The sequence below is a fragment of the Scyliorhinus torazame genome, chromosome 2 (genome assembly GCF_047496885.1).
Source record: "Scyliorhinus torazame isolate Kashiwa2021f chromosome 2, sScyTor2.1, whole genome shotgun sequence".
In the NCBI taxonomy this organism is placed as follows: Eukaryota; Metazoa; Chordata; class Chondrichthyes; order Carcharhiniformes; family Scyliorhinidae; genus Scyliorhinus; species Scyliorhinus torazame.
Window position 1 is genome coordinate 403,914,574 of NC_092708.1, and position 13,476 is coordinate 403,928,049.

Here is a 13,476-nt window from a genome sequence, read left to right on the forward strand (position 1 = left end):
TGCCCGTCTCTCTCACTCTGCCCGTCTCTCTCACTCTGCCCGTCTCTCTCACTCTGCCCGTCTCTCTCACTCTGCCTGTCTCTCTCACGCTGCCTGTCTCTCTCTCTCTGCCTGTCTCTCTCTCTGCCTGTCTCTCTCACTCTGCCGGTCTCTCTCACTCTGCCTGTCTCTTTCACTCTGCCTGTCTCTTTCACTCTGCCGGTCTCTCTCACTCTGCCGGTCTCTCTCACTCTGCCGGTCTCTCTCACTCTGCCGGTCTCTCTCACTCTGCCGGTCTCTCTCACTCTGCCGGTCTCTCTCACTCTGCCGGTCTCTCTCACTCTGCCGGCCTCTCTCACTCTGCCGGCCTCTCTCACTCTGCCGGCCTCTCTCACTCTGCCGGCCTCTCTCACTCTGCCGGCCTCTCTCACTCTGCCGGCCTCTCTCACTCTGCCGGCCTCTCTCACTCTGCCGGCCTCTCTCACTCTGCCGGTCTCTGTCACTCTGCCGGTCTCTGTCACTCTGCCGGTCTCTGTCACTCTGCCGGTCTCTGTCACTCTGCCGGTCTCTGTCACTCTGCCTGTCTCTCTCACTCTGCCTGTCTCTCTCACTCTGCCTGTCTCTCTCACTCTGCCTGTCTCTCTCACTCTGCCTGTCTCTCTCACTCTGCCTGTCTCTCTCACTCTGCCTGTCTCTCTCTCTCTCTCTCTCTGCCTGTCTCTCTCTCTCTCTCTCTCTGCCTGTCTCTCTCACTCTGCCTGTCTCTCTCTCTCTGCCTGTCTCTCTCACTCTGCCTGTCTCTCTCACTCTGCCTGTCTCTCTCACTCTGCCTGTCTCTCTCACTCTGCCTGTCTCTCTCACTCTGCCTGTCTCTCTCTCTCTGCCTGTCTCTCTCTCTGCCTGTCTCTCACTCTGCCGGTCTCTCTCACTCTCTGTCTCTCTCATTCTGCCTGTCTCTGTCACTCTGCCTGTCTCTCTCACTCTGCCTGTCTCTGTCACTCTCTGTCTCTCTCATTCTGCCTGTCTCTGTCACTCTGCCTGTCTCTGTCACTCTGCCTGTCTCTGTCACTCTGCCTGTCTCTGTCACTCTGCCTGTCTCTGTCACTCTGCCTGTCTCTGTCACTCTGCCTGTCTCTGTCACTCTGCCTGTCTTTCTCACTCTGCCTGTCTCTCTCACTCTGCCTGTCTCTCTCACTCTGTCTCTCTCATTCTACCTGTCTCTCTCATTCTGCATGTCTCTGTCAATCTGCCTGTCTCTGTCACTCTGCCTGTCTCTGTCACTCTGCCCGTCTCTGTCACTCTGCCCGTCTCTGTCACTCTGCCCGTCTCTCTCACTCTGCCCGTCTCTCTCACTCTGCCTGTCTCTCTCACGCTGCCTGTCTCTCTCACGCTGCCTGTCTCTCTCTGCCTGTCTCTCTCGCTGCCTGTCTCTCTCTCTGCCTGTCTCTCTCTCTGCCTGTCTCTCTCTCTGCCTGTCTCTCTCTCTCTGCCTGTCTCTCCCTCTCTGCCTGTCTCTCCCTCTCTGCCTGTCTCTCCCTCTCTGCCTGTCTCTCCCACTCTGCCTGTCTTTCTCACTCTGCCTGTCTCTCTCACTCTGCCTGTCTCTCTCACTCTGCCTGTCTCTCTCACTCTGCCTGTCTCTCTCACTCTGCCTGTCTCTCTCACTCTGCCTGTCTCTCTCACTCTGCCTGTCTCTCTCACTCTGCCTGTCTCTCTCACTCTGCCTGTCTCTCACTCTCTCTCTCTCTCATTCTGCCTGTCTCTCTGCCTGTCTCTCTCTCTGCCTGTCTCTGTCACTCTGCCTGTCTCTCTCACTCTGCCTGTCTCTCTCACTCTGCCTGTCTCTCTCACTCTGCCTGTCTCTCTCACTCTGCGTCTCTCTCACTCTGCCTGTCTCTCTCACTCTGCCTGTCTCTCTCTCTGCCTGTCTCTCTCTCTGCATGTCTCTCTCACTCTGCCTGTCTCTCTCACTCTGCCTGTCTCTCTCACTCTGCCTGTCTCTCTCACTCTGCCGGTCTCTCTCACTCTGCCGGCCTCTCTCACTCTGCCGGCCTCTCTCACTCTGCCTGTCTCTCTCTCTCTGCCTGTCTCTCTCTCTCTGCCTGTCTCTCTCACTCTTCCGGTCTCTCTCACTCTGCCTGTCTCTGTCACTCTGCCGGCCTCTCTCACTCTGCCTGTCTCTCTCTCTCTGCCTGTCTCTCTCTCTGTGCCTGTCTCTCTCTCTGTGCCTGTCTCTCTCTCTGTGCCTGTCTCTCTCACTCTGCCGGTCTCTCTCACTCTGCCTGTCTCTCTCACTCTGCCTGTCTCTCTCACTCTGCCGGTCTCTCTCACTCTGCCTGTCTCTCTCTCTCTGCCTGTCTCTCTCTCTCTGCCTGTCTCTCTCTCTCTGCCTGTCTCTCTTTCTCTCTGCCTGTCTCTCTATCTCTGCCTGTCTCTCTCACTCTGCCGGTCTCTCTCACTCTGCCGGTCTCTCTCACTCTGCCTGTCTCTTTCACTCTGCCGGTCTCTCTCACTCTGCCTGTCTCTCTCTCTCTGCCGGTCTCTCTCACTCTGCCGGCCTCTGTCACTCTGCCGGTCTCTCTCACTCTGCCGGTCTCTCTCACTCTGCCTGTCTCTCTCTCTCTGCCTGTCTCTCTCTCTCTGCCTGTCTCTCTCACTCTGCCTGTCTCTCTCACTCTGCCTGTCTCTCTCACTCTGCCTGTCTCTCTCACTCTGCCTGTCTCTGTCACTCTGCCGGCCTCTCTCACTCTGCCTGTCTCTCTCTCTCTGCCTGTCTCTCTCTCTGTGCCTGTCTCTCTCACTCTGCCGGTCTCTCTCTCTCTGCCGGTCTCTCTCTCTCTGCCTGTCTCTCTCACTCTGCCGGTCTCTCTCACTCTGCCTGTCTCTCTCACTCTGCCTGTCTCTCTCACTCTACCTGTCTCTCTCACTCTACCGGCCTCTCTCACTCTGCCGGTCTCTGTCGCTCTGCCTGTCTCTCTCACTCTGCCTGTCTCTCTCTCTCTGCCTGTCTCTCTCTCTCTGCCTGTCTCTCTCTCTCTGCCTGTCTCTCTCTCTCTGCCTGTCTCTCTCACTCTGCCTGTCTCTCTCTCTCTGCCTGTCTCTCTCTCTCTGCCTGTCTCTCTCTCTCTGCCTGTCTCTCTCACTCTGCCTGTCTCTCTCACCCTGCCTGTCTCTCTCTCGCTGCCTGTCTCTCTCACTCTGCCTGTCTCTCTCTCTCTGCCTGTCTCTCTCACTCTGCCTGTCTCTCTCACTCTGCCGGTCTCTCGCACTCTGCCGGCCTCTCTCACTCTGCCGGCCTCTCTCACTGCCTCTCCCTATGTGCCTGTCTATCTCTTTCTCTCAGTCTGCCTGTTTCTCTCTGTCTCATGCCAGGACATTTTTCTATTTTGGTCAGTCACTAACCAGGGGCCTCCCGAGTGTCGGTGTGATGTTTGATTTCTTCAGGAATGCTTTGAGGGCATCCCTAAATCATTTCCGCTGCCCTCCTGGCGGTTTCCTGCCACGTAGAAAAGCTGCAAATGGGAAGGTTCATTTGGAACGGCACTGACAATGCACAGGGGGGGTCGGAGCGTCAGAGACTGGCCAAACTGCAAACACTTCACCTGTGACACAACCTGCTGATGGCGTATTGGACTTAGCAACTCTCCCAGAGCCAGAGTCACGAAGCAAGTCACCCTCGATTGTGAGGGTCTGCCTCTGGAGGAAGAGGTCAGGACACCAGGGAAAGGTTCTTTGATCATCTTTGGTGTAGTGCAGTGGGAACCTTTACATCTGCTTTCAAATGTACACGGGTCTCTTCAAAACATCAGTGAGTTTACAGTGTCCTGTTCAGGGCCCAGCACAAACCCCATCATTCCACAATTGGAACACCAACTTCTGCTGTTCAATTTGTTATTCATTTATTTCCCTGTCTCCCCCCCCCCCGTACCCCTGCCTGTACATCTCTCCAGGTGAAACGTGCTGACGAGGAGGATTGTGCCTGCTTTGTTAAGTCGCCATGCCCGTGCAGTGATGTGCACGGTGAGTTGAGGAGGTTGCAGGAGCTGCTGACTCAGTGTTTGACTCGACAACAGAGCGAGGAACAGGAGAGGGAAGTGCTCAGTGCTGACATACACAGGCTGAGAAAGGAAGTAGAGGCAATGTCTCGGGTAAGGAGCTGCTTCACCTTCACTTCATAGTCCAGTGCTTCAGAAGGAGAAACATTTTGAAGTGAATTTTCAAACTTTTGACCTTCAGAAATGAAGAGTGAAAGAGCGCGCCGGCTGTGAATAGTAATTCCCACCACAGGGGGCACTTTACATCAGACACACAATCACATTTCAAATCACACCTGCAAGAGATTAATATCGGAGAATTCAAGTGTGAGAGTGGGGGGGTTATCGCTGGGGGCAGGAAGGGGGGTTCACCGCTGGGGAGTGGGGGGTTATCTCCAGGGGCAGGAAGGGGGGGGTTCACCGCTGGGGTGTGGGGGGGTTATTGCCGGGGGCAGGAAGGGGGGGTTCATTGCTGGGGAGTGGGGGGGTTACCTCCAGGGGCAGGAAGGGGGGGGTTCACCGCTGGGGAGTGGGGGGGTTATCGCCGGGGCCGGAAGGGGGGGTGCACCGCTGGGGAGTGGGGGGGTTATCGCCGGGGCCGGAAGGGGGGGTTCACCGCTGGGGAGTGGGGGGGTTATTGCCAGGAGCAGGAAGGGGGGTTCACCACTGGGGAGTGGGGGGGTTATCTCCAGGGGCAGGAAGGGGGTGTTCACCGCTTGGGAGTGGGGGGGTTATCTCCAGGGGCAGGAAGGGAGGGTTCACCGCTGGGGTGTGGGGGGGTTATTGCCGGGGGCAGGAAGGGGGGGGTTCATTGCTGGGGAGTGGGGGGGTTACCTCCAGGGGCAGGAAGGGGGGGGTTCACCGCTGGGGAGTGGGGGGGTTATCGCCGGGGCCGGAAGGGGGGGTTCACCGCTGGGGAGTGGGGGGGTTATCGCCGGGGCCGGAAGGGGGGGTTCACCGCTGGGGAGTGGGGGGGTTATTGCCAGGAGCAGGAAGGGGGGTTCACCACTGGGGAGTGGGGGGTTATCTCCAGGGGCAGGAAGGGGGGGTTCACCGCTGGGGAGTGGGGGGGTTATCGCCAGGAGCAGGAAGGGGGGGTTCACCACTGGGGAGTGGGGGAGGTTATCTCCAGGGGCAGGAAGGGGGTGTTCACCGCTTGGGAGTGGGGGGGCATCGCCAGGAGCAGGAAGGGGGGGTACACCACTGGGGAATGGGGGGGTTATTGCCGGGGCAGGAAGGGGGGGTTCACCGCTGGGGAGTGGGGGGGCTATTGCCGGGGGCAGGAAGGGGGGGAGTTCACAGCTGGGGAGTGGGGGGGTTATCGCCAGGGGCAGGAAGGGGGGGTTCACCGCTGGGGAGTGGGGGGGTTATCCCCAGGAGCAGGAAGGGGGGGTTATCCCCAGGAGCAGGAAGGGGGGGGTTCACCGCTGGGGAGTGGGGGGGTTATCGCCAGGAGCAGGAAAGGGGGGTTCACCGCTGGGGAGTGGGGGGTTTATCTCCAGGGGCAGGAAGGGGGGGTTCACCGCTTGGGAGTGGGGGGGCATCGCCAGGAGCAGGAAGGGGGGGGGTACACCACTGGGGAGTGGGGGGGTTATTGCCGGGGCAGGAAGGGGGGGTTCATTGCTGGGGAGTGGGGGGGCATCGCCGGGGCAGGAACGGCGGGGGGGGGGGTTCACCGCTGGGGAGTGGGGGGTTTATTGCCGGTGCAGGAAGGGGGGATCACTGCTGGGGAGTGGGGGGGTTATTGCCGGGGCAGGAAGGGGGGGTTCACCGCTGGGGAGTGGGGGGATTATCGCCGGGGGCAGGAAGGGGGGGGGGGTTCACCGCTGGGGAGTGGGGGGGTGATCGCCAGGGGCAGGAGGGGGGGTTCATTGCTGGGGAGTGGGGGGGCATCGCATGGGCAGGAACGGGGGGTTCACCGCTGGGGAGTGGGGGGGTTATTGCCAGGGCAGGAAGGGGGGGTTCATTGCTGGGGAGTGGGGGGGTTATCGCCGGGGCCGGAAGGGGGGGTTCACCGCTGGGGAGTGGGGGTGGGGTTATTGCCAGGGCAGGAAAGGGGGGTTCACTGCTGGGGAGTGGGGGGGGGGGTTATTGCCGGGGGCAGGAAGGGGGGGTTCATTGCTGGGGAGTGGGGGTGTTATCGCCGGGGCAGGAAGGGGGGGTTTGCCAGTGGGGAGTGGGGGGGGGGGTTATCGCCGGGGCAGGAAGGGGGTGTTCACCACTGGGGAGTGGGGGGGTTATCGCCGGGGCAGGAAGGGGGGTTCATTGCTGGGGAGTGGGGGGGTTATCACCGGGACAGGAAGGGGGGGTTTGCCAGTGGGGAGTGGGGGGGGGGGGTTATCGCCGGGGCAGGAAGGGGGGTTTGCCAGTGGGGGATGGATTCACTAGGCTGGGGGGGAAGGGGTGTCCCCATTGCTGGCGGAGGGTCACTGGGAGAGCCACCCAGGGCCGAGGAGAGGGGGTTCCGCGGTTGGGTTGAGGGGGTGGGGGACACTGAGGTCTGGGGATGAAAGTCGAGGTCCGAAACGACGGGTGGGGTCCCTAATGATGGAGCGGGACGAGGAGTGAGGATCTGCGAGGCTGGGGAGAGGGGACATTCCCTGTGGTCAGGCACTGGTGCTGATGGGACTGAGAAACTGTTTCCTGTTTTGTCTCCCTCACTGAAACCTCCTTCACATATTTTCTGTGACAGTTACAAGAAAATCTGACAAAGAAAGAGGAAACCATTGACTATTTGGAGAGGCAGGTCAGTGTCTCGGTGTCGGGGTCAGTGTCTCGGGGTCAGTGTCTCGGTCTCGGGGTCAGTGTCTCGGTCTCGGGGTCAATGTCTCGGGGTCAGTGTCTCGGGGTCAGTGTCTCGGTGTCGGGGTCAGTGTCTCGGGGTCAGTGTCTCGGGGTCAGTGTCTCGGGGTCAGTGTCTCGGGGTCAGTGTCTCGGTCTCGGGGTCAATGTCTCGGGGTCAGTGTCTCGGGGTCAGTGTCTCGGTCTCGGGGTCAATGTCGCGGGGTCAGTGTCTCGGTGTCGGGGTCAGTGTCTCGGTGTCGGGGTCAGTGTCTCGGTGTCGGGGTCAGTGTCTCGGTGTCGGGGTCAGTGTCTCGGGGTCAGTGTCCCGGTCTCGGGGTCAGTGTCCCGGTCTCGGGGTTAGTGTCTCGGGGTCAGAGTCTCGGTGTTGAGGTCAGTGTCTCGGGGTCAGTGTCTCGGTGTCGGGGTCAGTGTCTCGGTGTCAGGGTCAGTGTCTCGGTGTCAGTGTCTCGGTGTCGGGGTCAGTGTCTCGGGGTCAGTGTCTCGGTGTCGGGGTCAGTGTCTCGGTGTCGGGGTCAGTGTCTCGGTGTCGGGGTCAGTGTCTCGGGGTCAGTGTCTCGGGGTCAGTGTCTCGGTCTCGGGGTCAGTGTCTCGGTGTCGGGGTCAGTGACTCGGTGTCGGGGTCAGTGTCTCGGGGTCAGTGTCTCGGTCTCGGGGTCAGTGTCTCGGTGTCGGGGTCAGTGTCTCGGTGTCGGGGTCAGTGTCTCGGTCTCGGGGTCAGTGTCTCGGTCTCGGGGTCAGTGACTCGGTGTCGGGGTCAGTGACTCGGTGTCGGGGTCAGTGTCTCGGGGTCAGTGTCTCGGTCTCGGGGTCAAGGTCTCGGTCTCGGGATCAGTGTCTCGGTGTCGGGGTCAGTGTCTCGGGGTCAGTGTCTCGGTGTCGGGGTCAGTGTCTCGGGGTCAGTGTCTCGGTCTCGGGGTTAAGGTCTCGGTGTCGGGGTCAGTGTCTCGGGGTCAGTGTCTCGGTGTCGGGGTCAGTGTCTCGGTGTCGGGGTCAGTGTCTCGGTGTCGGGGTCAGTGTCTCGGTGTCGGGGTCAGTGTCTCGGTGTCGGGGTCAGTGTCTCGGGGTCAGTGTCTCGGTGTCGGGGTCAGTGTCTCGGGGTCAGTGTCTCGGTGTCGGGGTCAGTGTCTCGGTGTCGGGGTCAGTGTCTCGGTGTCGGGGTCAGTGTCTCGGGGTCAGTGTCTCGGGGTCAGTGTCTCGGTCTCGGGGTCAAGGTCTCGGTCTCGGGATCAGTGTCTCGGTGTCGGGGTCAGTGTCTCGGGGTCAGTGTCTCGGTGTCAGTGTCTCAGTGTCGGGGTCAGTGTCTCGGTGTCGGGGTCAGTGTCTCGGGTTCAGTGTCTCGGGTTCAGTGTCTCGGGTTCAGTGTCTCGGGTTCAGTGTCTCGGGGTCAGTGTCTCGGGGTCAGTGTCTCGGGGTCAGTGTCTCGGTGTCGGGGTCAGTGTCTCGGGTTCAGTGTCTCGGGTTCAGTGTCTCGGGTTCAGTGTCTCGGGGTCAGTGTCTCGGTGTCGGGGTCAGTGTCTCGGTGTCGGGGTCAGTGTCTCGGTGTCAGGGTCAGTGTCTCGGGGTCAGTGTCTCGGTGTCGGGGTCAGTGTCTCGGGTTCAGTGTCTCGGGGTCAGTGTCTCGGGGTCAGTGTCTCGGTGTCGGGGTCAGTGTCTCGGTGTCGGGGTCAGTGTCTCGGTGTCGGGGTCAGTGTCTCGCGGTCAGTGTCTCAGTGTCGGGGTCAGTGTCTCGGGGTCGGGGTCAGTGTCTCGGTGTCGGGGTCAGTGTCTCGGAGTCAGTGTCTCAGTGTCGGGGTCAGTGTCTCGGGCTCAGTGTCTCGGTGTCGGGGTCAGTGTCTCGGTCTCGGGGTCAGTGTCTCGGGGTCAGTGTCTCAGTGTCGGGGTCAGTGTCTCGGGCTCAGTGTCTCGGTGTCGGGGTCAGTGTCTCGGTCTCGGGGTCAGTGTCTCGGGGTCAGTGTCTCGGTCTTGGGGTCAGTGTCTCGGGGTCAGTGTCTCGGTGTCGGGGTCAGTGCCTCGGTGTCGGGGTCAGTGTCTCGGGGTCAGTGTCTCGGTGTCGGGGTCAGTGTCTCGGTGTCGGGGTCAGTGTCTCGGGGTCAGTGTCTCGGGGTCAGTGTCTCGGTGTCGGGGTCAGTGTCTCGGGGTCAGTGTCTCGGGGTCAGTGTCTCGGGGTCAGTGTCTCGGTGTCAGTGTCTCGGTGTCGGGGTCAGTGTCTCGGTGTCGGGGTCAGTGTCTCGGTGTCGGGGTCAGTGTCTCGGTGTCGGGGTCAGTGTCTCGGGTTCAGTGTCTCGGGGTCGGGGTCAGTGTCTCGGGGTCAGTGTCTCGGTGTCGGGGTCAGTGTCTCGGGGTCAGAGTCTCGGTGTCGGGGTCAGTGTCTCGGTGTCGGGGTCAGTGTCTCGGTGTCGGGGTCAGTGTCTCGGGGTCAGAGTCTCGGTGTCGGGGTCAGTGTCTCGGTGTCGGGGTCAGTGTCTCGGTGTCGGGGTCAGTGTCTCGGGGTCAGTGTCTCGGTGTCGGGGTCAGTGTCTCGGTGTCGGGGTCAGTGTCTCGGTGTCGGGGTCAGTGTCTCGGGTTCAGTGTCTCGGGGTCGGGGTCAGTGTCTCGGGGTCAGTGTCTCGGTGTCGGGGTCAGTGTCTCGGGGTCAGAGTCTCGGTGTCGGGGTCAGTGTCTCGGTGTCGGGGTCAGTGTCTCGGTGTCGGGGTCAGTGTCTCGGGGTCAGAGTCTCGGTGTCGGGGTCAGTGTCTCGGTGTCGGGGTCAGTGTCTCGGTGTCGGGGTCAGTGTCTCGGGGTCAGTGTCTCGGTGTCGGGGTCAGTGTCTCGGTGTCGGGGTCAGTGTCTCGGTGTCGGGGTCAGTGTCTCGGTGTCGGGGTCAGTGTCTCGGTGTCGGGGTCAGTCTCTCGGTGTCGGGGTCAGTATCTCGGTGTCGGGGTCAGTGTCTCGGGGTCAGTGTCTCGGTGTCGGGGTCAGTGTCTCGGTGTCGGGGTCAGTGTCTCGGTCTCGGGGTCAGTGTCTCGGGGTCAGTGTCTCGGTGTCGGGGTCAGTGTCTCGGTGCCGGGGTCAGTGTCTCGGGTTCAGTGTCTCGGGGTCAGTGTCTCGGGGTCAGTGTCTCAGTGTTGGGGTCAGTGTCTCTGGGTCAGTGTCTCGGTGTCGGGGTCAGTGTCTCGGTCTCGGTGTCGGGGTCAGTGTCTCGGTGTCGGGGTCAGTGTCTCGGTGTCGGGGTCAGTGTCTCAGTGTCGGGGTCAGTGTCTCGGGCTCAGTGTCTCGGTGTCGGGGTCAGTGTCTCGGTCTCGGGGTCAGTGTCTCGGTGTCGGGGTCAGTGTCTCGGTCTCGGAGTCAGTGTCTCAGGGTCAGTGTCTCGGTCTCGGGGTCAGTGTCTCGGGGTCGGGGTCAGTGTCTCGGTGTCGGGGTCAGTGTCTCGGTCTCGGGGTCAGTGTCTCGGGGTCAGTGTCTCGGTGTCGGGGTCAGTGTCTCGGTGTCGGGGTCAGTGTCTCGGTGTCGGGGTCAGTGTCTCGGTGTCGGGGTCAGTGTCTCGGGGTCAGTATCTCGGTGTCGGGGTCAGTGTCTCGGGGTCAGTGTCTCGGTGTCGGGGTCAGTGTCTCGGGGTCAGTGTCTCGGTGTCGGGGTCAGTGTCTCGGTGTCGGGGTCAGTGTCTCGGGGTCGGGGTCAGTGTCTCGGTGTCGGGGTCAGTGTCTCGGGGTCAGTGTCTCGGTGTCGGGGTCAGTGTCTCGGTGTCGGGGTCAGTGTCTCGGTGTCGGGGTCAGTGTCTCGGTGTCGGGGTCAGTGTCTCGGGGTCAGTGTCTCGGTGTCGGGGTCAGTGTCTCGGGGTCAGTGTCTCGGGGTCAGTGTCTCGGTCTCGGGGTCAGTGTCTCGGGGTCAGTGTCTCGGTGTCGGGTCAGTGTCTCGGGGTCAGTGTCTCGGTGTCGGGGTCAGTGTCTCGGTGTCGGGGTCAGTGTCTCGGGGTCGGGGTCAGTGTCTCGGGGTCAGTGTCTCGGTGTCGGGGTCAGTGTCTCGGTGTCGGGGTCAGTGTCTCGGGGTCAGTGTCTCGGTGTCGGGGTCAGTGTCTCGGTGTCGGGGTCAGTGTCTCGGTCTCGGGGTCTGTGTCTCGGGGTCAGTGTCTCGGTGTCGGGGTCAGTGTCTCGGTGTTGGGGTCAGTGTCTCGGGCTCAGTGTCTCGGGGTCAGTGTCTCGGTGTCGGGGTCAGTGTCTCGGGGTCAGTGTCTCGGTCTCGGGGTCAGTGTCTCGGGGTCAGTGTCTCGATGTCGGGGTCAGTGTCTCGGGGTCAGTGTCTCGGTGTCGGGGTCAGTGTCTCGGGGTCAGTGTCTCGGTCTCGGGGTCAGTATCTCGGTGTCGGGGTCTGTGTCTCGGTCTCGGGGTCAGTGTCTCGGGGTCAGTGTCTCGGTGTCGGGGTTAGTGTCTCGGGGTCAGTGTCTCGGTGTCGGGGTCAGTGTCTCGGTGTCGGGGTCAGTGTCTCGGGGTCAGAGACTCGGTGTCGGGGTCAGTGTCTCGGTGTCGGGGTCAGTGTCTCGGTGTCGGGGTCAGTGTCTCGGTGTCGGGGTCAGTGTCTCGGTGTCGGGGTCAGTGTCTCGGTCTCGGGGTCAGTGTCTCGGTGTCGGGGTCAATGTCTCGGTGTCGGGGTCAGTGTCTCGGTGTCGGGGTCAGTGTCTCGGGGTCAGTGTCTCGGGGTCAGTGTCTCGGGTTCAGTGTCTCGGGTTCAGTGTCTCGGGTTCAGTGTCTCGGGGTCAGGGTCTCGGAGTCAGTGTCTCAGTGTCGGGTTCAGTGTCTCGGGCTCAGTGTCTCGGTGTCGGGGTCAGTGTCTCGGTGTCGGGGTCAGTGTCTCGGGGTCAGTGTCTCGGTGTCGGGGTCAGTGTCTCGGTGTCGGGGTCAGTGTCTCGGGGTCAGTGTCTCGGTGTCGGGGTCAGTGTCTCGGTGTCGGGGTCAGTGTCTCGGTGTCGGGGTCAGTGTCTCGGTGTCGGGGTCAGTGTCTCGGTGTCGGGGTCAGTGTCTCGGGGTCAGTATCTCGGTGTCGGGGTCAGTGTCTCGGGGTCAGTGTCTCTGTCTCGGGGTCAGTGTCTCGGGGTCAGTGTCTCGGTGTCGGGGTCAGTGTCTCGGTGTCGGGGTCAGTGTCTCGGTGTCGGGGTCAGTGTCTCGGTGTCGGGGTCAGTGTCTCGGTGTCGGGGTCAGTGTCTCGGGGTCGGGGTCAGTGTCTCGGTGTCGGGGTCAGTGTCTCGGGGTCAGTGTCTCGGTGTCGGGGTCAGTGTCTCGGTGTCGGGGTCAGTGTCTCGGTGTCGGGGTCAGTGTCTCGGTGTCAGGATCAGTGTCTCGGGGTCAGTGTCTCGGTGTCGGGGTCAGTGCCTCGGGGTCAGTGTCTCGGGGTCAGTGTCTCGGTCTCGGGGTCAGTGTCTCGGGGTCAGTGTCTCGGTGTCGGGGTCAGTGTCTCGGGGTCAGTGTCTCGGGGTCGGGGTCAGTGTCTCGGGGTCAGTGTCTCGGTGTCGGGGTCAGTGTCTCGGTCTCGGGGTCAGTGTCTCGGGGTCAGTGTCTCGGTGTCGGGGTCAGTGTCTCGGTGTCGGGGTCAGTGTCTCGGTGTCGGGGTCAGTGTCTCGGTGTCGGGGTCAGTGTCTCGGTGTCGGGGTCAGTGTCTCGGTGTCGGGGTCAGTGTCTCGGTGTCGGGGTCAGTGTCTCGGGGTCAGTGTCTCGGTGTCGGGGTCAGTGTCTCGGGGTCAGTGTCTCGGTTTCGGGGTCAGTGTCTCGATGTCGGGGTCAGTGTCTCGGGGTCAGTGTCTCGGTGTCGGGGTCAGTGTCTCGGGGTCAGTGTCTCGGTCTCGGGGTCAGTATCTCGGTATCGGGGTCTGTGTCTCGGTCTCGGGGTCAGTGTCTCCGGGTCAGTATCTCGGTGTCGGGGTTAGTGTCTCGGGGTCAGTGTCTCGGTGTCGGGGTCAGTGTCTCGGTGTCGGGGTCAGTGTCTCGGGGTCAGAGACTCGGTGTCGGGGTCAGTGTCTCGGTGTCGGGGTCAGTGTCTCGGTCTCGGGGTCAGTGTCTCGGTGTCGGGGTCAGTGTCTCAGTGTCGGGGTCAATGTCTCGGTGTCGGGGTCAATGTCTCGGTGTCGGGGTCAGTGTCTCGGTCTCGGGGTCAGTGTCTCGGGGTCAGTGTCTCGGGGTCAGTGTCTTGGGGTCAGTGTCTTGGGGTCAGTGTCTCGGGGTCAGTGTCTCGGGGTCAGTGTCTCGGGGTCAGTGTCTCGGGGTCAGTGTCTCGGGGTCAGTGTCTCGGGGTCAGGGTCTCGGAGTCAGTGTCTCAGTGTCGGGTTCAGTGTCTCGGGCTCAGTGTCTCGGTGTCGGGGTCAGTGTCTCGGGGTCAGTGTCTCGGTCTCGGGGTCAGTGTCTCGGGGTCAGTGCCTCGGTGTCGGGGTCAGTGCCTCGGTGTCGGGGTCAGTGTCTCGGTGTCGGGGTCAGTGTCTCGGTGTCGGGGTCAGTGTCTCGGTGTCGGGTTCAGTGTCTCGGGGTCAGTGTCTCGGGGTCAGTGTCTCGGTGTCGGGGTCAGTGTCTCGGGGTCAGTGTCTCGGTGTCGGGGTCAGTGTCTCGGTGTCGGGGTTAGTGTCTCGGGGTCAGTGTCTCGGTGTCGGGGTCAGTGTCTCGGTGTCGGGGTCAGTGTCTCGGGGTCAGAGACTCGGTGT

At 61.9% G+C, this 13,476-nt stretch overlaps 1 protein-coding gene across 1 annotated transcript in view; it reads left to right on the plus strand.

Annotated features, from left to right (window-relative positions):
• The window catches only part of nek9 (NIMA related kinase 9), a 125,907-nt gene that overhangs the window by 66,264 nt on the left and 46,167 nt on the right, over window positions 1-13,476 (plus strand). Inside the window, exons 11-12 of the mRNA XM_072494605.1 lie at window positions 3,930-4,127; window positions 6,706-6,759. Coding sequence (XP_072350706.1) covers window positions 3,930-4,127; window positions 6,706-6,759 — 252 coding nt within the window. The remainder of the gene's footprint in view (window positions 1-3,929; window positions 4,128-6,705; window positions 6,760-13,476) is intronic.